At 37.3% G+C, this 23,034-nt stretch overlaps 1 protein-coding gene across 1 annotated transcript in view; it reads left to right on the plus strand.

The window, feature by feature from the left end:
* Window positions 1-23,034, plus strand: part of LOC145992704 (uncharacterized) — a 25,719-nt gene continuing 2,685 nt past the window's right edge. Inside the window, exons 1-3 of the mRNA XM_083129089.1 lie at window positions 1-268; window positions 13,019-13,214; window positions 15,234-15,349. Of these exons, the coding sequence (XP_082985215.1) occupies window positions 134-268; window positions 13,019-13,214; window positions 15,234-15,349 (447 nt within the window). The 5' untranslated portion in view covers window positions 1-133. The remainder of the gene's footprint in view (window positions 269-13,018; window positions 13,215-15,233; window positions 15,350-23,034) is intronic.

A 23,034-nucleotide genomic window follows, 5' to 3' on the forward strand; every position in this document is an offset into this window, starting at 1 on the left:
CCCAGTTCTGGCTGTCATCATTATTTCGAATTTGAAAGTGTTTCTTGCATTGTATAATTCCAAATTCGATGTAAAGGAAATTGTGTTGGTCATCTGTGAAACGGTACGACAAACTCATGGATACAATAAAATAATGAACTCGCTCAAACTTGAAAGTTTGGAAGTGAGTAATAATAATTCTCAAGAAGATGCTTCGGAAAATGATGGAGTGCCCTCAACAGAAACCCATTTGGACAATGAAGTTCATTCATTGAATAGTGAATCAGAGGTATGTTTTGGTTTCTCAATTAAACAAAAACTTATAAAGACTAAGTTACACACATTTACTGGACGTGCGTGTTTGTAATTTTAGCACCATTAGTAAGTGCAAGGGATGTCCCAAGAGTCAGTCATGATTTTGGTAACAGTTTCATACATCGGAGACACATTTCTTCAATTTTACACAAGAAACTACTTACGGAAATGAGTTTTTCAAACGTTTACAACGTTCATCTAGGTATTTTCTTTCATCTGGAATATATTTGACCGGGAAGTCATGTATTTTTCAAGAGAAATATCACAGCTACGCACAATTGACGTTCCTTTCATTTGCTTGCCCTACGACAACCGGATGCTGCGTACGCTTGAAGACGTCAGCCCCTGTCAGTGTTTCAACCCCCCTTTTTTTTTACTATGCTTACCTAACCCAACCAAACCTAACCTAACCTTATCGGAAATGGTGTGTGGGGCTATCCGTCAGCTAACTGTGCATAATGTATAATTTCCACCGGTGACGAATACGATAGTAGGTGTTTTTCGGTGAAGAAGGTTGAAACACTGCCTAACCACAATGTGAGTCAAGATGTGCCCGCCATACTGTGTGTTCCGGAAGCGAAGAAAGGAATAAAAGAAAGCACTTGGAATGTGAAAAATTGCGTTTGTTTTCGTGTAAAATGGCACCTCGAACTATGTTCCACAACACACAATTGGTAAATACGAATCATGTGAAACACAAAATATGCAGTTTTAATGTGTCTCCGATCTATGAAACTGTTACCATGATTTTCCCTAAGCAATATGGTGCAAAGAATTAATTGTATCTCCCTGGGAGCAACGTTGTTATAAAGGTACGTAACATCCAAAAGAGATTCGGACTAGGGTATGACTTGAGATGACCAGACCCCTCTCCGATTTTCTTCATATTTGACATACTCATTAATTGAGGCCTCCTAATCATGAATCTGAAGTTAAAAATCGCCGGTCATGTCTAGAAATTGCGAACCATTGACGCTAGCCCCACGAACCATTGGCACGTGGTTAGGTTAGGCAAACATAGTTAAAATTTGGTGTCGTGGTAGTATCAGGAATATATATATTTGGTTGTGAAACAAAAAATTTCGCGAAAATCGACAGTTTCCATTCCGAAAACTAACGCCTTATTTTAGCTTATTTTGCAATTTCTAGACGTTTCCGACAAATTTTAACTTCAGATTCGTGATTAGGAGGCCTCAATTAGTGAGTATGCCAAATATGAAGAAAATCGGAAAGGGGTCCGGTCGCCTCAAGTGGTTCCTGGACTTGTTAGCCTCTTTGTTTCTTGTGGGAATGGGGTCTCTCTGATAGCATTGTTCAGAAGGGGGATACAGACATGAACCTTGCATTGGGATTTTGAATTTCACTATGTGGATATTTTTCAAACATTAAAAAAGAAAATTATTCTCTGCAAGAACATTCAGCATGGGAGAAGAAGTCACTAAATGCACGGCTATGAAATTAGGTCGGTGGAAGAAGTCTGAGCACAACCCTGTGTGTTCAAAGGTTTAAGAAAATGAAAGATCTTGTTGTGGAGTTGGTCTTTGTGATCCATGTAATAGAAACTGGCAGTATTTGCTCGAAAGGTCAGGGATGACACAAACATGTCCCGGAGAGAGGTCGGCCAGATGCTCGAACTATAGGCAACGCAGCCTGGTTGACATTGCCACACAGTGCATGGAACCAGTGACTTTTGTCCCACTCTCGCTTTGCTTTTCCCATATATGGCACCAGTGCAATTCTGCCCAGCTATTTTCATGGCCGTGTGTTTAAGGTGTAAAAGTGTGTTTGTATGAAGCAAAGAAAAATATGGATGAAAGACAGATATGGAGACACTTGCAAAAATTTTCGATGTGTGTCGATGGTCTCTGTGGAGCATGGAGCAAATATATATAGGTAGGTTAGTTTTTCTACGATAAATTTCAAATGTTTTGTTTCATCTGGACATGATAGCATAACTTAGCCACATGTTGGGCTCTGACACGACCAATGTTGCCAGTTCACTTCGTAATTTAGGAAAAAAAAACACACGGCTAGAGTCTAGTTTACGTCCTTCTTGCCTTTTGGTGGTAACCGATGGGAGTTAACAACACTGCGTGCTCGTCTTTGTGTCCGTGTTGTGAATGCATGTTAAAGAAGAACAGGTTCCAAAAATACCCCAAAAACTTCTAGATTATCCCCAGTGATAATTCAGTGCATCGTTCAAAACCGTGCTAGCAGACAGCCGGCACTCCGTTATCTCTTATAGTGGCATACAGCCAGCGCTCCGACATCTTTTAGGGTAAGTAAGTTTTTCTTTTTACACTTTCTGTCACTATCCATTCACAGGAACGAGGTATGCCTACGAGGTTAGGTTCCATTAGCACTCATTTCACCCCTAAATATGTGCTTCATCATCGAAAAATGTCCTCTGTACGTTCAATCACGCATATCCGAACAACATCGGTTTTTCTCGATTTTTCATCCAGGAAATTTTTCCTCGGCTTGGGATTTAGTTTGTTGAATTCCTTATACAATAACCTTTCCAACGATATATGACACGTATTCCTTACGAAAATGACGTAAACTAGACTCTTACCCAACACACTTTATGAACATGCCATAAATACCATAAATCGTCTGTAATGCATAGGATGCATAAAAATGATTGTTATTTTGCCAATTCCATAAATACCCACAGACACCATTGCCACACAATACATACCATACATGCACAAACACAATGGACCAAAAGGAAACTTTATATTTAAATCCCTATTTCATTAAGGTCACCGAAAATGTGAAACACAGTGTCTTATTTTCATGCATGTAGTGATGGTTTTGTTACATGTTTGCTGTTACTTGCTGGACCTTGTTTTCTTTCGGCCAGGTTTTCCATACTGCCCTATTCTGCTGACGTCGAAGTTGCCCTACTGATCTGGTCTGGGAAATTTTGGTTCTTGCTCTGGAAAGTTAGGAAATTTTGTTTTTACGGCATTGTAAACATCCTGTATTTCAAGCAGTGCTTGCTTTATATTCATGTGCATGCATATTTCTTTCACTTCTGTGCACGCAACTGCATTACGTTATGTGCTATGTTGATCAGGAAAAGTAAACTGCTTGGTTGCTCTCCAAAAATATATATTGTACCGATCAGGAAAAGTAAACTGCTTGGTTGCTCTCCAAAAATATATATTGTACCATTACGGGGCCCTTAACCGATTGTACCCCCTCCAGAATTATGTGTGACTCATTCCATGTCAAATCATCCAGATTTTTTAAAAAATGTCACCCACCATCCCCGATTTTGATGAAATTCGGTATGCTTATAGAACTTTTGATGCTGATTACAAAAATGACAACTTTTTAAAAATTGGTCAAGGGGATCAGAAGCAGAGGCCTGCACAAGACCTGGAGCAGACCCGTTCGCGAGACATCGCTCCTAAAATACCATGCAACCTGCGCAACACCCTCGCTTGAGCAGCTTGTCTGACCACCTGCCCAGATCGTTCCTGGCAGGCATTGTAGACCCGCCGGGTACCCGCAGTCTTAAGATACCTAGTAGGTCTCAGTTCGTTCTTTCCATCAACTGCAGACCCCTCCCTCTGCATGACGTAGTTGCTTCGAGTAGAAACGGCACCGGACCAACACCGTTCTGCAGTGTTGCCAACTGCACTAGATTTTCACTACTTAAAAAAGGGAACTCAAAGCTTCGTAAGACACATCACCAATGAAATGAGATTTACGACTGTTGCTACCCCCCCCCCCACACACACACACATTGAAATAGGTTTTCCGTGGCACAGGATCCATAAGTATATGTCGTAAACAACCAATATACGTATATATAGTGATATAGGGCAGGACTGAAACATGTCACGTTCGACGCTGAGGTCGCGAGTCGAACAACACACTGTTCTACTGCGAACACCAGGGCCGTAGCCAGCCAGGGGCATTGCCGTTACCCTCGTTTGGGGTGGGGGGGCAAGTATTTGGATAAACGTGCCAACAACAACAATCACAATAATAGTAATAAAGTAGCATGAAAGGCATTATTATCCTCATAAATCATGCAAAAAGGGGGTAGAAGTCGGTTCTCACGCATTTGTGTTGAAACAGGATTGGAAATATTTTTTTTCAACACATCAATTTCACATTAGTTAATAATGGAAAACAAGCACACAAACCGTTTTTGAAAGAAAGAAAGTGCATGATAAATGCATTCCGAATGTACATACATATGGCATGTAAAATTTCCATCTACAATATTTTCTTTTCACATGGAGCGACGTATTACATAATCAATTCATCCAACTCGTAACAAACCAACATTAATAGCAAATAATATCACGGGCCGCCATAGCATTCTCTGTTTTAAAACTTTTCTCACTTAGATCGTTTGGCGCTCAGGACCGTCTCCCGCTACCCCTTTGCTACGGCATTGAACTTGATGAGACTGTATAATATTTTATAATATATTTCTACTTTCATAAAATTTGAAATCAAGGGGTTGCAATTACCCCTCCATTCCCCCTCTGCAGGTGCCCTTGGCCGTCTGGAAGGAAAATGCAAGAAAAATATGAAATTTAATTCCATCTTGAGTACCCTTTAGCCCTGCTACTCTTAATTCTGCTAGCCTGTTTTTCCTTGTGCTTTAATGTTTGACCCCCACCCTGACCCCTCCGCTAGACTTAATTTCCGTCCAAGGTTGTGAGCAATGCCCCCTGCCCCCCCCCTCTGGTTGCGCCTTTGCGTGCCTGGTTAACAATTAGTTTTCAGTGAGGAGATTTTTGTTTGCTCGATCATTCATTTAGATAAATGGAGCTGTAATACTGCGTGCATTTCCTGGCAATAAGATAAAAACTGTTTACAATGAACTGAAATCACTAAGTATATACTGTAAATTCTCCTTAAAGCAGAGAGCTCCTCCTAGGACTTCGTAGGATTTAGGAGCTACGTAAGTAGGCAACACTGGCTGCAGCCATCCACGTGGTGATGAAACACCTGGAGCGACACGCTGCCGGAGGGCTGTTTCCTTCCAGCAGGTTTTGCAGGCGCCTGGGTCTTGTTGAATACCCAGTTACCTTGTAAGCGCAGAGCGCCTTGAAGACCAAGAACCTGGGTAAAGACGCAAGTCGACTCGTTGCCGTGGGCAGGCGAGCAGGTATACCTGTCCTCGCGAGCAAGCGGGCAGTGGGTAGGTAAAAGGCAGACTATGCAGCCCTCTAATCAGAAGTTACGCGCTTTTTAAGATCTCCGTGTACGCCACATGTGGCTCCACTTTGAATGACACGCATGAGGTTATAAACAATCGTATCTTCCCTCAGGTTTGCCGTAGAAACTTCAAGTTTGTTTTCTTTTGTTCAGAATAGTATAAGCTTTCATTTAAATAATATTTCAGATGGATGCATCAATAAACATGTATTTTTATATATAGTTTTATGTATTTTTTTAGAAAAATAAATGACTAACTTCAAGAGCAAATTTCATGCAATGCCCCCCCCTTTAATTTCCCATCAATTTTATATGAAGGTAGCTCAGAGTGTGTACTAATGCCTGATGGAAAAATTGGGATGGGCGGTTTAGAGACAGGGTGATAAAAAAATAATTTGCATAAATGACATTAAAAGTAAATCTTATTAAAAATGCTTATGTATTTAGCACAAAGCCTGAAGTACAATATGCTTCAAGCTACAATATTCAAAATTTATGTTCACTATGTGTGAACGTAAGCATAGGCGTAACCTGGCGGGTGCAAAGGGAAGCACTTGCCCTCTCCCAAATTTAGAGATTTATTTTAAATTTGCAAGTTCAATATATTTTGTGATCCTCCTGGCACTTGAGGAAGAAACGAATAAAGAGTAATAATTGTGATTTTTCAAATGTATTTATCAAATAATCCTGGACACTATTTTTATGCGATGGAAAACTTTGTGATTATCTTAACCCAAAGATAGTTTCCAAGTGAAACCCATTAAGATAGTACCTAAAAATTGTACTCTATGCATTGCCAAAATTTCATGTACTAAACATTGTGTCGTTCACATTTTAGATGGATATTTTGACCATTTCAAACACACTAAAGTATTTGACTTATCACTAAGTACATATGTCCTTCCATTTGTGTTGTTGATGTCCACTTGACACAGCATACTTTTTCGCCAGTACTATGAAGTTGATTGACCAAGTGGATGCAAGAATTTAATAGCTGCATCTCCATTTTCACGTCGACTTTTGAAGCAATCCTACAAACAAGTTTGAGTCATGCACACACATGCTACTACATAACTGTTTACAGTTGGAATTCGGAATGCCACTTTTTCACAAAAGTCAGACCATACAGTCATACAAAACATATTACATCAGCAATTACTATTTTTGCTCTGACTGTTAAACAACTAGTGTTTCGAAGTAACTAGTTACAAATAACAGTTACTTTTTATTTAGAAATTCTAACTGTAACTAGCTACTTTTAAAAGTAAGTATCTGTAACGTTAACAATGGTAACAGAGTTACTTTTTGCAGTAGGGAAATAGCTAAATTGGACAATTCTGTTCCAGACTATAAAAATAAAATATGTACCTTCTCCGGATGCTACGTGAAAGGATTTTCTTGGAATTGTTGGCAAGGAAGCTATGCTTTGTTGCATGCTAATTTAGAACATCCACGGTTTACTGTAATTCATTTCGAATTGTATGTGAAAACTCCATTGTTTTTGGTAGATTGTTGCGTTCGTATGGAATGTGGTTATCCAGCTAGGAAAAAGTCACTGTCGAGGGAGTGGATCTTTGGATCTTGTTGAACTTGGAATGGAGGAGAAAGAAATAGGTGGAAGGGGAATCAATCAATGACACCATATTCAAAAAACCGTGATCAGCATACAAATGATTTTTTTAAAATTATAATCGTTCAAGCAAAGCTGACTGTGTTTTCCATCATTTATTAGCAGTAATAATGTAAATATATGAATACATATTATGTACTAGAAACATAAGTAAAACACGGAAGTCTTCAGGATCATTGATTGTGTGTAACTTTTACACAAATCAATGATCATTAACAGTATGTTACTGTTACAGTAACTGTAAAAGAAACTCAGTTACTTTCAAAGTACCAGTAACAATAACTGAGTAACTTTTTAAGTGAGTGACTGTAACTCAGTTACTTGTAAAAAGTAACTTACGGAACCTGTAAGTTCAAAATAGTGCATACTTCCTGGTACTGTTGTAGTACTTTTAAATCGCTGACACATTGTACTGTGGGTTGTTGTCATTTCACCCTAGATAATTACTAAGAAATTTATGCCATGAATACTATTTCTACGGAATTGATACATAATTGCTGTACTTGTTGCCTTATACTATAGAAGCTTAGACAAGTATTTTTACTGTTCCAACCATCCCGTCACAAGGATATTTTCTGTGGTATGTGGCGAAAAAACTCCATTTGAAAAAACTTCAATCAGCACAAATGTGTAGTATTAATTCTTACTTCATATTATGTATCCCTATGAAGAGTAGCCAAAAAAGAACTTCCATATTGAGATAAAATGCACAAAAAGAATGTTCTCGAAGTTAAATTTGCTAAACTTGGGAATGTTAATAATGATTATATATATATAATTATATAATATATATAATTTAAAAAAATTGAAGACAGTTGAATCTAACTTAGATACAGTGGAACCTCGATTACGTTATCCAGGAGATCAAGCTGAAAAAACTAAATACGCGGGAAAATGTAAGATCTTGGAGAATTTCTAAACAATTTGCTATGTTGGGGCCACCAAGATTGAATGCAAAATGAAGGAAAATGTAAAATCGAGGAACTTAAATCGGGGTTCCACTATAATTATTACTTGCAAATTTAAAATAAATCTCTAAATTTGGGAGAGGGCAAGTGCTTCCCTTTGCACCCGCCAGGTTACGCCTATGCTTACGTTCACACATAGTGAACATAAATTTTGAATATTGTAGCTTGAAACATATTGTACTTCAGGCTTTGTGCTAAATACATAAGCATTTTTAATAAGATTTACTTTTAATGTCATTTATGCAAATTATTTTTTTATCACCCTGTCTCTAAACCGCCCATCCCAATTTTTCCATCAGGCATTAGTACACACTCTGAGCTACCTACATATAAAATTGATGGGAAATTGAAGGGGGGGCATTGCATGAAATTTGCTCTTGAAGTTAGTCATTTATTTTTCTAAAAAAAATACATAAACCTATATATAAAAATACATGTTTATTGATGCATTCATCTGAAACGTTATTTAAATGAAAGCTTATACTATTCTGAACAAAAGAAAACAAACTTGAAGTTTGTACGGCAAACCCGAGGGAAGATACGATCGTTTATAACCTCATGTGTGTCATTCAAAGTGGAGCCGCATGTGGCGTACACGGAGATCTTAAAAAGCACGTAACTTCTGATTCCCTTGACCAATTATAAAAAAGTTGTCATTTTTGTAATCAGCATCAAAAGTTCTATAAGCATACCGAATTTCATCAAAATCGGGGATGGTGGGTGACATGGCCTGGATGATTTGACGTGGAATGACCCGTGTAATTGTTTTCTAATTTATAGATTTCGATGTTTTATGTTATATGAAAATGTGTTTCAGGGCATAGAAACAAGAAATAACTGAGGTATTTGATTTCAAAGCACGATACACGTTTGGGGAAAAACTCCCATCTCGGAGTACTTTCGCCATTTTTATTTGTAAAAATTGCTTGTATGTACACTCAAACATGTGAAAAATGATGTCATCTGACTTGGTACTCCTAACCTGCCAACAATTTCGAAAATTGTTATCAGTGTCATACATTAGCACACCTAACAGTAATTTAGTTTCTATTTTGGTTTTGTAAGTTTTCAGTTCTCCATGTTTGATTGATTTTATTTTATAATACATTTTAATGTAAAATATTTAATATTTACTGTAAATTTATTGACTTTTGTCATTAATATGTTGGGTTGACAAAGTCCTGCCTGATGTTGTTTTGGATTGTTATTTTTGGTGGCATATTCAATTGCACAACGCCTTAGGGCTGTGCTGCCTCAGGCTAACAGCAGTACTTGCTCACCATAACTCATCTCTGGAAGCTAAAAACAACAGTAAACATGTATGAACAACATAATCTTTATAAATTATGCAACATTTTTCATTTGTTCACAGAGGGTCAAGGGTACCCACTATTACTTTAGCATTTCCTATTACAGGAGGTAGACCTCATGAAACATTTTAGACTACAGGGTGTCCGGGCTAGAGGTATACAAAAATATAAGCTTATAAAAAAAGGTAAAAAGTAAAGTGCTCCCCTGTGCTTTGCACCATGCCATGAAGGCGTATAGGGTATGTGAAGTTAGGGCCCCACACTTTCTTGATCACTGCCGAAGGTGGGGATGATGTGATCAGCACCACGGCCCTGGCCACCTTTACCCCCAGTGTTTCCTCCAGGTACCCACTTTATACGATGCTGGGTGGGTGCCGGAGACGCTTGAACAGGTGGAAAAATCCCAGTTCTCCCCCGCCGGGCATCGAACCTGGGTCTCTTGCATGGTAGTCAGACGAATATATGCTTATATAGAGTTCAAATCAGTAACACGTGTTACTCTGCTAACCATAGCACACACTGCGCCTTTCGTTGTCCTGTCCACATGTTGACTGTCAGGCGCACGCTGCTTGACTTGTCAGAGCACGTCACATTGAACATTTGTGTGCCTGCATTCAGTGCTGACCTTGAAATGGTGACAATCAAATCTCTGGGAGATTTTCTATCGATTGAGCATTTACCCAACAACATAAAATGTATAGTTCTTTCTTTATAAGCATATATTTTTGCATACCTCTAGCCCGGACACCCTGCATATGGAACTTAGTTTATACACATTTCCATATCCCAAAAATTCTGGAGATAAATCATTGTGGTATCCAAGTTTCTTCAAAATTGCTTTTATGCTAACAGCTGATCACAGTTAAGGTGCAACTCACACACTTAATTTTAAAGCCATTACTAACACAAGTAAATATTCTAATAGTACAAAGGAATACAGGATGAGATGAAGAGAAAGTTATTTGTTTGCTTTGTTTAAATCATTTTTATAATCAAAGAGGTTAGTCAAAACTACAGTTTAAAGTAGGGTCTGAATGAATGTGTATTGTACTACGAAAACATTGACGACAAGTTGCGTTTCTTTATGAAGAAATTGATTTTGGTGTTGGTAAACATGCCCCCCTGAAAACAGTTCATGCAACAAAACGAAAAGTACCCTGGATTACAGATAATGTTAAATTAATAATGAGGTTACGCGACAACATGCTGTTAAAATTTAAACGAACAAATAATCCTGACCATTGGAATGAATATAAGAGATTGCGTAACTTCGCTACTTCAGTCGTAAGACAAGATAAAAAGGCGTATTTTGAATACATCATTAATTCATCCAACGATTCGAAACACATTTGGCAACACCTGCGAAGCTTGGGATATGGCAGGAAAAACAAAATGGAGAAGCTTCCACCCGCACTAAATGACACAAATGCACTGAACAACCATTTCGTAAACGTATCCTCCAAAATGGAAATTAATCAAGAGCTAGTCTTGCAGCAATGTGAGAAATGTTACGCCAGCAGTTTCGACCACAGTGCAGAGACGTTCAGTTTCTGCGAGGTGGATGGTTCTTGCATCAGGAAAGCTATATATACAAAATCCAATCAAATGCATCTGGATCCGATGACATATCAATAAAAATGTTAAAGCTCTCTCTTCATCATATCCTCCCACTGCTAACACACATAATCAACTAGTCACTCTCCACGGGCAGTTTCCCTGATTCTTGGAAGGAGGCAACGGTAATTTCCATCCCTAAAAAAACAGAACCCAGTTTTCTGTGAATGACTTGCGGCTCATCAGCATTCTGCCGGTGCTTTCAAAAATCATGGAAAAAAATTGCAAATGATCAAATTCGAAAGCATATTGACAAATTTCATATTCTTCCCCGGCAGCAATCTGGTTTTCGCCCTTACCATAGCACACAAACTGCACTCTTAAAAGTAACCGACAACATTTTTAACTCGATGGATGAATCTAACGTAACACTACTGGTGTTGCTCGACATTAGCAAGGCCTTTGACACTCTACTGCATAAGCTCCTTCTGGCCAATCTTCATTATTATAAATTCTCGCCGACGGCACTTAAGTGGTTCGAAACTTATCTTAGCGGAAGAAAACAGCGGGTTAAGACAGGGGAGCTATCTTTTCCACTTCACGCACGAGCTGGAGTACCTCAGGGCTCGATCCTTGGTCCGCTGCTATTCACGCTCTCGGCCGCTGGTTTACTCAAGTCTGTGAAAATATGCAACGTTCACTGTTATGCTGACGACACTCAATTGTATATATCCACACGTATATGAAAATTGCAGGATGCGGTCACACTTTTAAACCAAGATTTGAAGAACATAAGCAATTGGTGCACTTCAAACAGGTTAGTAATAAATTCAAACAAATCAATATTTACAATTATTGGAACAGGCAGTCTCTTGAAACATATTGACATCAATGAATGTGAAATAATTCTTCACACACAGTGTATTCAATTTTCTCAAACAGTAAAAAACCTAGGACTGATCATGAACCAGTGGCTCGATTGGTCTGAGCACGTGATACAACAATGTGGCAAGGCGTTTTCAATATTAAAAAGCCTCAATCTTCTGGTAGACTTCCTCTCCCCTAAGATAAAATTAAACGTAGTGCAGTCTCTTATCTTCCCCCTGTTTGACTATTGTGATGTCGTTTACGGTCTAAGTATAACAAAAATGCTTGCAATAAAAATACAGAAAGTTCAAAATGCATGCATTAGATATGTATATAGAACAAAAAAGTGTGAACATATTCTCCCTGCACTTAATGAGCATGGAATCCTCTCCATGGCACGACGGAGAAAACTGCGCTTGTTTTGTACACTGCACAACATAATTAATAGCAAAAGCCCAAACTACCTCTTTTCGAAATTAAACTTCAGAAGCAAAATTCATTCGCATTCAACCAGAAACACTACCGTACCAGTTTCAGCTTATCTCGTTGCAGAACTTCAGCTTATCAGGCCTCTTTCAGTTACACAGAACCCAAAGCCTGGAATGCATTACCAAATCTAACCAAAAATCAAAATTTCAGACGTTTTCACAATATGCTTCGTGAATCACTGATCAACGATCAGAAGCAGGGTAAATCAACATGAATAATGATAAATACTGTGAGTTGCCAGAATTTTTTTTTCTTACTATCAACTTTCTTCACTTCAGTTACTTTATTATCTAATTCACTGCTAATATTGTTCCAATGTATATGATATTATTCCTATTGTATTTTATTGTAACTTTCTTGATCAATTTCTTTGTAATCTGAATTTCATTTTAATTTTTATTTTATCTGTTCTATTGTATGACATATTATTAGATTTGTATTTTCTTGTACTTTCTTGTTCATTTTCTTTGTAATCTTGAATTTTATTTTATTTTAATTTTAATCTGTATTTTTTGGGGTTAGGTGGTAGACCAGCAACAGCTGAACCTCACCCAGCAATAAAGTCAATTCAATTCAGTTGAACCCAAAATCCCTTGATTGCAAGATGACAGTATTACTATTACGCATTACAAGGAAGCCAGGAAAGTTGTTCCAAGTTATTTGTTATGTTGTACAGATGACGACATTGTTATTAATGAGTGTGTTTTTTCTTGCAGTTAAAACTTGAAAAGCTGCCTGCTGTTATTGAGCAGAAGTGTTACCAGAGGATTTGGATAAATGATTGCCTCCAATCTCCATTTAGTGACGATTGTAAAAAGACGATTAATTTTTATGGTTCTGTTGTGACACATGTTATGATTACTGGTATAGTTGCGTGTAAAAAGAAACATACTTCAGCTGTTATATATGAAGGTAAGAAAGTTCTAAAATTTAGATGTGTGAAATGTATTGTTAGTGCTGAAGATTTCTGCTGCATCAAATAGATATTTGTGTTTGGAAACAGCAAAATAGCCCATGAAATGAGCTGAGTAGGTAAAGGTAAAAAGGTTAAAGTTCCCCGTGAATATTGAACTGGGTCATGAAAACACAGTAGGACCCAATACATTCTCGATCTTGGCCTGTTTTGGAGGTGCTGTGATCAGCCCCATTCCGTGGCCTTTACTACCCCTCTCCCAGGGTTGCCTCCAGGTACCCATTTATTTGAGGCTGGGTGAACTCCAGAGCTGCTTTATGCAGGGACAAGGCTGGGGTTGACTTACTGGTTTGATGCCCATGAAAAGTAGGTTTTACCAATGGCCATAATCACAAGTTGTCACTGTCTAAAGCACTCTTTTCACATGAGAAATCATTGAATACCGATGCAGGAGATGAAGGAAACTGTGGAAATACTAAGGCAATCAGACCTAGTAAAAGTCTGTATATAGCAACACTGTATATGTTTTATGTTGCTTTTCTGCCACTTGCAGCTAATTGGAATGATAAGTGATGATTAGATGAAATTAATTAATGATGGGACTCTACAAAAGTATACTAATGCCAGACCTGGGAACTTTGGTTATGAGATCAAAAGTATTGTCCACTGAACCAACGTGTTTAGTTAGATATACCTGATGTGCAGGGTTGCATAATTAGCGACAAGTATTTTTCATTTGATTTGTAAACTATGCATACCAAATTTATAACTGACTGTTCTTGTTGTTTACCTGAGGCATTCCACAAAGAATGGTCATGCTCCATGTAAATAACAAAATGAATGAATCTGAAAATAATTATTGTTTTTAATTGCATTAATGTTTAAATGTTTGTGAATTCACAGACAAATGAAGCCAAACTTTGCTACATTTTTAAAAACATCACACATTTTCTTTAATGCTTTCGGGCTGTCTTCATACTCAAGTTTTTTTTAATTTGTTAGCAGAGCACAAAATACTTCATAATTCTATGAAATCAGTTCATAATGAATATTTTAATCCAATCTCATGTCTAGAACAATACATTTTAGGTGTAATATGTCACACACGTAATGCTGGTATACCCTACCCGAAAAAAAATAAAAAAGAGTAACTATCTGTTGCTGGTATTGAAAAAATATATTATTGTAATTACCACATGAATTAATTTATACACTGGAACAAATTTGCACATGAAAGATTGCAGAAATTTGAAAACAATTTCATTCTGTTACTTCTGAAAGCAAAGAAAAAGCAGAAATAACATAAGGCAAGCATCTATCAAACAGGATATGAAAATAAATAACAGAAATCTTAAAGTATCTATTGAAGCTTACCTGGCAATGAATCGTGTAGAACAATGTTTGCCGAATGAATCGTGTAGAACAATGTTTGCCAAACTTTTTCGTTTCATGCCACCCTTAGTGTTTCAAGATTTTTCCGTGGCACTCAAGTCAGAATGTAAACCTATCTAACACTTGCAACACTAATGTATTTAGGTAGCCCCAGGACACCACGGCGCACACTTTGAGAACCACTGATGTAGAAATTCTCTTGAATTAATGACCAGGTGAACTGTGTACAATTTTCTTCACAAGAAATTAACATTGAAGCCAATAATTTATCTCCCTTTCATACAATGTGGGTGACACATGAGATCTTCAATTACTTGCCTTTTCTAAGCTATAGTTAATTCAGGTACTCATGTTTTCCGCGAAGCTGTTTTAATTAATTTTCTCTAATTTCGGTAGCCACTGCCACCATCCGCAACAAATTCCAATGAGGATGGTGGCAGTGGCTACCAGAATTAAAAGAAAATTAACAGCTTCGCGGAAAACATGAGTACCTGAATTATTGATTACTGCATCTCTCATTCCCATAGTATGAATAAGTTATAGTTACTGTGAAAAATCTGACAATTTATACTTACATCGTAAACTAAAAGCTTGTAAGCAATTAATTTAATTTATATCTGTTACAGTTGATGATGGAACTGGATGCATACCTTGTATGATTTACAATGGTCAGAATTCCATACCTGCTCTGAAACCACTAGATCACCTGTCCCAAGGCACTCGTACATCTTATGGTTATATGGTACGTATATACAACCAGTAGTTGATAAGTATGGATTGTGTTTTTTAAGCAATTCACAGCTCGCACCTTCAACATACACACCCATACATTTTAAAACCTTGTCCCTAGGTTCAGCGCATGCAGTATCTGAAGTTCTGTGGATATAACTATTGGCAATAGACAGGTATTTCTTCAAATTATAACTTAACGCCCATTTCCCTTTTGATATATACAGGTTTATTCATATCTTATTTATATAAGTTTAACCTTGGCCGTTATTCGCAAAATTCACATTACAGTGTGCCCTGACCCCCCTTCCCGAAGAGTGTGTGTAGACTCGTGTAGCCACTGACTTCACGAGTAAAAAAAAATAACCCTTCAGTACCAAAAAAAAGTGGCTGAAGGTATGTGTACCCGGTTTCCCACATGAAATGTACTATTGAAATAATGTGAAAAGAGCAAGTGTGTGTATTAGAAGAAAGAAAGTTAACATCCCCGTCGATTCACATAGTAAGGAAAGAAAGCTCTCCCAGCCGCTCCCCTTAGAGAAAATGATACCTCTTACATTGCTGTACTCTGCCAAACATCTGAGAGCCACTGCTCCCTTCCCTTCTTATTTATAGGCCCTGCTAATGACCTAAGCCATTACTGAAAACTTTCCGCTGGTCGGCTGTCCAGCAACACACCTACGTACCCCAACGGCCAAGAATTCAAACGTACAGAAATACATAGACCTACACAAGAGTTGCACACTAACATTACCAAATCACATGAACCTAAAAACCGACCGACCCAATTCAATTAATTAATAAACATATAAAATATAAAGGATCAAGTAATGATCGCATCATTACATAGTACAATGTGATCCATTGAAGTGTAGACCTCCATATAGGTGTTTGCGCTATATGCAAGCAAGGTACTCGCGATGGGCCGTTTGTCAGCATCTTAGAGTGTCAATGAATCAAGAGCACAACAGGTTCCGTAATTATTTTAAAAACCGATTTACTTACTAGATTTATAAAAGGAGGTGTTCAAACTAGTTGCCACACTGTTTCGATACATCTTTATTAAGACACTAAGGTAAGCTGGCAAGGTGGGGGAGGGGGGGCTATAAATATTTTTTATGGAGATTCTGAAAGTAGACTGTGAAGTGATAAGGGTTCTTGTTTTGCATTGTGTGGCCTGTTTATTAGTGTGGCGACTGTGAAATGATAGGATGTGTAGGGAGTTGCATTGATTCTTGGAAGAAAACACAATCACAAAATCACACGCTGGTTCTTTTAAGATATCTATATTCTGCCTGTAAAGCACTACATTGGAGAATAACTGAAAAGCAATACTGATCACATCAGACGACGAATGTTCTTGGTAATGTCCAGCTGCATGTCACCGCGATTCGCGCCATATTGCTTCTCACTCGCTAACCTTCTCTCTCCTTGGCGTCCACGCAAACAGCTGATACATACGCCATGCCATCTGTTGACAACAAAAATAATTTAACTCGCATATCTAAACCAAATAATGAAAACAAGAATAAATGAAACACATTCCTATACATATTCCCCCCTCTTGATTGGATAAATTCCAATCAGCAGATTTGCTAATTCAATTGTCATTAGGTAAGGAAATCAATTTGTTCACTGGTCTTTTAGTAAAACCAGTTTTTGATCTAATTTTTGCCACACGCACTGCACCGTCTTTACCAGGAAACATCTCTTCCACTACTGATATCTTCCATGTAAGTGGAGGTGCGTTGTCTTCTTTAACGAGAACCACCATGCCTGGTTGAAGATTTTCTGTTCAAGCCGTCCATTTACGGTGCTGTTGTAGTTCGTGGAGATAATCCTTCGACCATCTCTTCCAAAAATGTTGTTGTAATTGCTGAATGTGGTGCCATCTAGAAATACTGTTTTGGGGCAAGTTAGTTAAATCAGACTCAGATATGGACATGAGAGGTAACCCTATAAGAAAGTGACCAGGTGTTAAGTAAATTGTGTCACTGGGATTATCAGATATTGAGTTCAGGGGTCGGGAATTGAGGCATGCTTCAATTTCCGTTAACAATGTTGCAAGCTCTTTGTATGTCAAAGTAGCATTTCCCACTATCCTCTTAAAGTGATATTTCATAGACTTTACAGCGGCTTCACACAATTCTGCAAAGTGGGGTGCGTTAGCTGGAATGAAGTGCCAGTTTCCATCTTTTATTGCAAAATCTTCAAGTCCACCTTTTAGCTGTTTTGCTTTGAAGAGTTGACTGAGTTCTCTCAGTTCTCTATTAGCTCCAACAAAATTAGTTCCGTTGTCACTGTATATGTTTTGACATTTTCCTCTCCTGGAAACAAATCTGCGTAGAGCAGTGATAAATGCTTCTGATGTTAAGGAAATAACTGCTTCAATATGCACTGCCTTAGTAGTCATGCACACAAATATAGCTACATATCCCTTGGTAGTGATTCTGCTTCTTCTGTTTGTTTTTAGGATGCAAGGACCAGCATATTCTACTGCTGTATTTAAAAATGGACGTGATGGTGCGACTCTTTGGCTGGCAATTGTCCCATAAGTTGATGTGAAGCTTGCAGCTTAAAACATATCAAGCACTTATGCAAGACAGATCTTACTGTTTGTCTGATATGTGGAATCCAGTATTCCTGTCTTAACGAGCTTATCAACAATTGAGGCCCTGCATGTAATAAACGACGATGTTCCAATTCAATTATGAGTTGCGTCAGATGATGTTTGGTAGGCAAAATTAATTGATATTTGCTCTCATATGGCAATTCTGAATTTTCGAGTCTTCACCAACTCGTAACAGCTGTCTGTCATCAATAAATGGATGAAGATCCTTGATAGGACAATTTTTTGATACTTGTTTTCCTTCTTCTAAGTCATGAATTTCTTGTGGAAATGATATGCGTTGCACAATTAAGATACATTCAATTAGTACTGCACGTAATTCAACATAAGAAATGTTTCCTGTTCTCTTCAAAGCAGGATTCTTAACATTGTAAATGAATCTGTAGCATGTTGCTACTACACGAAGCAATCTCTGTAATGTGGAAAATCTCAGCATGAAATCTGCTTCTGTTCCATGTATCTTGCTAAACATTGATGTAGCAATCTTCCTTTGTTCTGTTATGAATTCTTCTAGTTTGCTATTTTCCATAACATGTAATGGCCAAGTATCTTCTTTTAACCATGTAGGTCCATTCCACCAAATTTCCGAATCCTTGAGGGCTCTTGGTTCTACTCCCCTTGTTATCAAATCTGCTGGATTGCACTTAGATGTTACATGATGCCATTGGTTAATCACAGAATGTTCCTGGATCTGTGCACAGTAATACTGTGCACTTTGCGCACAGTAATTTAACATTGATTCTTCCTGACTCATCTCTTGATCTGATATAAATGCAACAACCATAAGCTCCTTTTGCTGTGTCGCAGAACTCATGTATCTGTATGTCATTTGTACTTTCTGTTGTCAGTACAAATCTCTCTATTTGGATGTGAATTATATCTGGTAGTTGTTGATACAAATTTGTCCATTGGTTTGTTAAATCTGAATCTAATTGTTCATCCCACTCCAATTTACAACTCCAGAGTTTCTGCAAAAACATGTTGTATAAAATGACAGTTGGGCTGATAAGTCCCAGTGGATCAAATATGGAGCTAACAATTGACACAACTTGTTGTTTGGTTATGTTCATTAATGGTGAACAAAAGTCTCAATCTTTTGCTACTGCACGAAATCAAAAAATTGTCTATAGATGGTTGCCAGATAAGACCTAATGTGTTTATTTCTGCTTCATTATTGAACTGAAATGGCAAATGAACTTCTCTGTTCTTCTGGTACTGCTTGCACAAATTCCTCACAATTGGAGCACCACTTGCATAAAATGAATCCACCTCGTTTCAAGAGTTCATTCAGTTCAGACTGTAATTTAAGCATAGTTTCAATGTTATCACCTCCTGATGCTACATTGTCGCAATAAAAATCCCTTAATAATATGCTGGATGCATTGGGAAAGTTTTCGTTTTCCTGTCTTGCTAGCATTTGTAATGCTGCAACAGCTTGGTATGGCGATGAGGTTAAGCCATAAGTTACAGTTAATAATTCATATGTTTGTATTTCTTTGCTTGGTGATTTTCTCCACAAATTTCTTTGATATTTAGTGTCATCAGGATGGACTCTAATGTTGCGAAACATCTGGGCTATATCTGCTATAAAAACTATCTTGTGCATTCTGAACCTCAGTACAATAGAGTATAGATGTTCTTGGACTGTAGGCCCTGTCATTAGAACGTCGTTAATGGATAGTCCACTGTCTGTTTTCAATGATCCATCAAATACAACTCTCACAGGTGTTGTAGTACTTTCTCTAAGAATAGCATGATGCGGTAGGTAATATGACTCCTTGTTTTCTTGATCAGTAGTTTTAATTTGCTTCATGTGGCCTAATGATTCATAATTGTCCATGAATTCACAATAGTTCTGCCTGAGTGTTGGCTGTGCTGTTAATCTTCTTTCCAATTAATGAAATCTTTTGTCTGCTTGTTGAAATGAATTCCCTAATTCAGTATGATTTGATTTTAATGGTAGCCTAACCATAAATCTACCATCCTTCTGCCTGATGGTTGTTTCTTGAAAATGCCTTTCACAATCCATTTCTTCTTTGCTCTTGGTCTTTATGAATACTTCTTCTAACTCAAAAAACCTCTGTAATTGTAATTGAAGGCTATCTTCAGTACGAACAAAACATGAAGTAACTGTTGTAGGTTCTTCACATTGTTGAGGCATAGCTCCTGCTAAAATGTATCCTAACGCTGTATCTTGAAGTACAGGATAATTTCCTATTGTTGTTCTTCTATCTGAACGTAGTAGCAAGAAAATAGTTCAGATCCAATCAACAAATCTATGCTGCCTGGCTGATGAAATGAAGGATCAGCAAGCTGAATATCCTTTGGAAGATTCCAAATATTGCAATCGATTGCCTGTGTAGGCAAGTTGCCTGTGATTTTTGGTAACACAATAGACTGGATTACAACATCTACACAATGTTTAGTTTCAAGACACGAATTGTTTATTCCCTGGACTGGAACAACATAGTTTTCTTTCTTCAGTCGTAGTTTTTGCACTAATGATGTACTTATAAAATTTGACTGACTCCCACTGTCCAAGAGAACTCTGCAATAATGAAATTGTCCATTGTCGCCTTTTACCTTCACTAAGGCAGTTGACAATAAAACTTGTGAAGTGTGTCTTTCTTTGACTGTACAGTATGAAGATTGAGGTGCTTCATCTTTTGCCACATTGTTGCTTTCGTGAGGAGACACCCTGGAATTCAATTGTCTATTGCTTGTATTGTTACTGACACTCGCCGATCTTGGTCTTTCAGGTGTATCCCTGTGCATGAGAGTATTATGTTTCAAATTACAAATTTTGCAATTTCCAGATTTACAAAATTTCACTGAATGTTTTGAAGATAAACAATTAAAACAAAGACCTTTCTTCTTCACAAATTCTTGCTTCTTTTTATAACTTGCCTGTAAGAAAGTCTCACATTGGTACAAAGTATGATTTGTGGAACAGTACATGCACTGAATGTTAGTGGATGTTGCTAAATATGTGTTGCTTTGTTTCATGAATTTACCTTGTTTATCATGTGATTGAAACTGCTTAGCATTGGTGGTGTCACTATGTGTCGGTTTCATGTTTTCTAAAGCTTGACACCTGCACTCTACAAATGCAAATAATTCTGACAAGGTAGGAAAGTAATCATGCTCTTGTGATAATTCAAATTCCTTACGAGTATTGTGATCCAAATGAGATACAAAATGTTGTGATAAAATGACTTCATCCATGCAAGTTTATGGAAAAATTTTGGAAAATTTCTTCTGGATGCTGGATGGACCAAATTTGAAGGAAAGCACAACAAAATACTACGATTTGAGAACATGTAATGCCCAATCCCCAATTTAGATATAAAAATAATAATAATTAAAGTATGGAAAATTTTAGAAAACTAATTTTTGGCTTTAATTGTCACACATTGTGAACAAGTTCTTTTATTTTTCGTTATTACATGTAATCGTAAAATATATCATCAGAGGGGGAAAAATCAACATTTTCAAACTGCATTTGCTAATAATAGTAAGAGTAAACATATTGCTTTGTGATTCGACTATGTATACTATAGAGTGTCTCAACCTTAAAAGTCAGTATGGAAGTAAATGGAGTACTTCCCTCTCTCTCTAATACATGAGTTTTGCTAATAGCTCTGTCCTTCTCTACCACAGCTGCATCGCCAGATGTTACAAAATTTACAAAATGTAAAAGTCATAAATTTCAAACAGTGAAATCATTATCCTGTAGAGTTTTTTATGCGCTATTTAATGACAGCATTATATAACCTGTCATAAATTCATGGATCTGAAATTTCCATAATTATGCAAAACTCTTTAATTTTTTTCTAGTAAATACTTCAAAAGCCATAAATATGAAACCGCTTGAACAACTTTGCCAGTTTTTTTTTCCCCTATTGGATCTATGGTGTTTGTAGATATGATATTCTTCGCCAGAGTGAAATAATTTGCTTACGACAAGAGTTATATTGGATATTTTGTATAAATCATCAGACCGTAACACGAAAAAGTTGGTTTGCGAGAAACTTTTCGGTTTGTCGCAATACACGTGCAGACAAAGCGAGAAAAGTGTTGATAATTGTTTGAAGTTATTTTTAGAATGCATTGTTACTCCACAGCACCGTTATTTATTCCGCAATCGTAGTTTGTTTATGTGGGCTGTCTCGCGTATCAAATTCATTGCGCACCACCAAGGTTACAATTCAGTTGCAGGCATGTACCCCGGTTCGTAGGAAGTGCAGTGTGCTTTATTTTCCGGAAAGAATATATCTTAATGTTTGTTTTAGTATTTATTTAATTCTGTTTATGTAAAGGATACAACATTCAATGAAAGAAGTAACAATAGTTGCGTGTGTTACACATATAATGCAAATATAAAATAGTAAATAGTTAATAGTTTGTTTGTTTTCAAAATGCATCAAATACATAGATTTTGAAGATTTCCTATACAATATTAAGGAAGTAAATTTGTCACAATCATTAGCGATTAACAGCGACTCAATGCTTCTCTGTATGTTGATCTGGCAACGCCGTGTTCCATTTAACCCATACTGACTTTTAAGGTTGAGACGCTCTATAGTGTGCTGCATGGGACCACTTTCACTAGCTCAAACAAATTTGAGTCTCCCATGCTCAAGTGTGCTACGTCACACTCGTAGTTGAGTGATTGACAACGTCCTGTATTTCAGACCCTAATAAGTAGGACTGTCAAGCTAAAAGCCATACATGGAAGGAAACCACTCTATGCAATTACAATTCTAAATCACAATTTCCTATATTATTATGTAAGTCTCAAATGCAATACATATGAAAGTATGCAATATCTACAGACTGAAATGTATAATAGATACACATGCTGACAGACCTGCCGAAGCAATTACAAATATCGTATCACAGTGCAACAAGTACATTTCATTGTTCACTTACCAAAAAGGATAATCATATTCTGTGATATAAAATGAAGTTATAACATTCAGTCGAACATCAATTTAATGTGACAATAATCGTAGAAACATAAAATGTAAGCCTAAGCAGTTTCAGCCCATAATCATCTATTGCACTTT

This window comes from Lepisma saccharinum, chromosome 9 (genome assembly GCF_977018435.1).
Source record: "Lepisma saccharinum chromosome 9, izLepSacc3.1, whole genome shotgun sequence".
Classification (NCBI taxonomy): Eukaryota; Metazoa; Arthropoda; class Insecta; order Zygentoma; family Lepismatidae; genus Lepisma; species Lepisma saccharinum.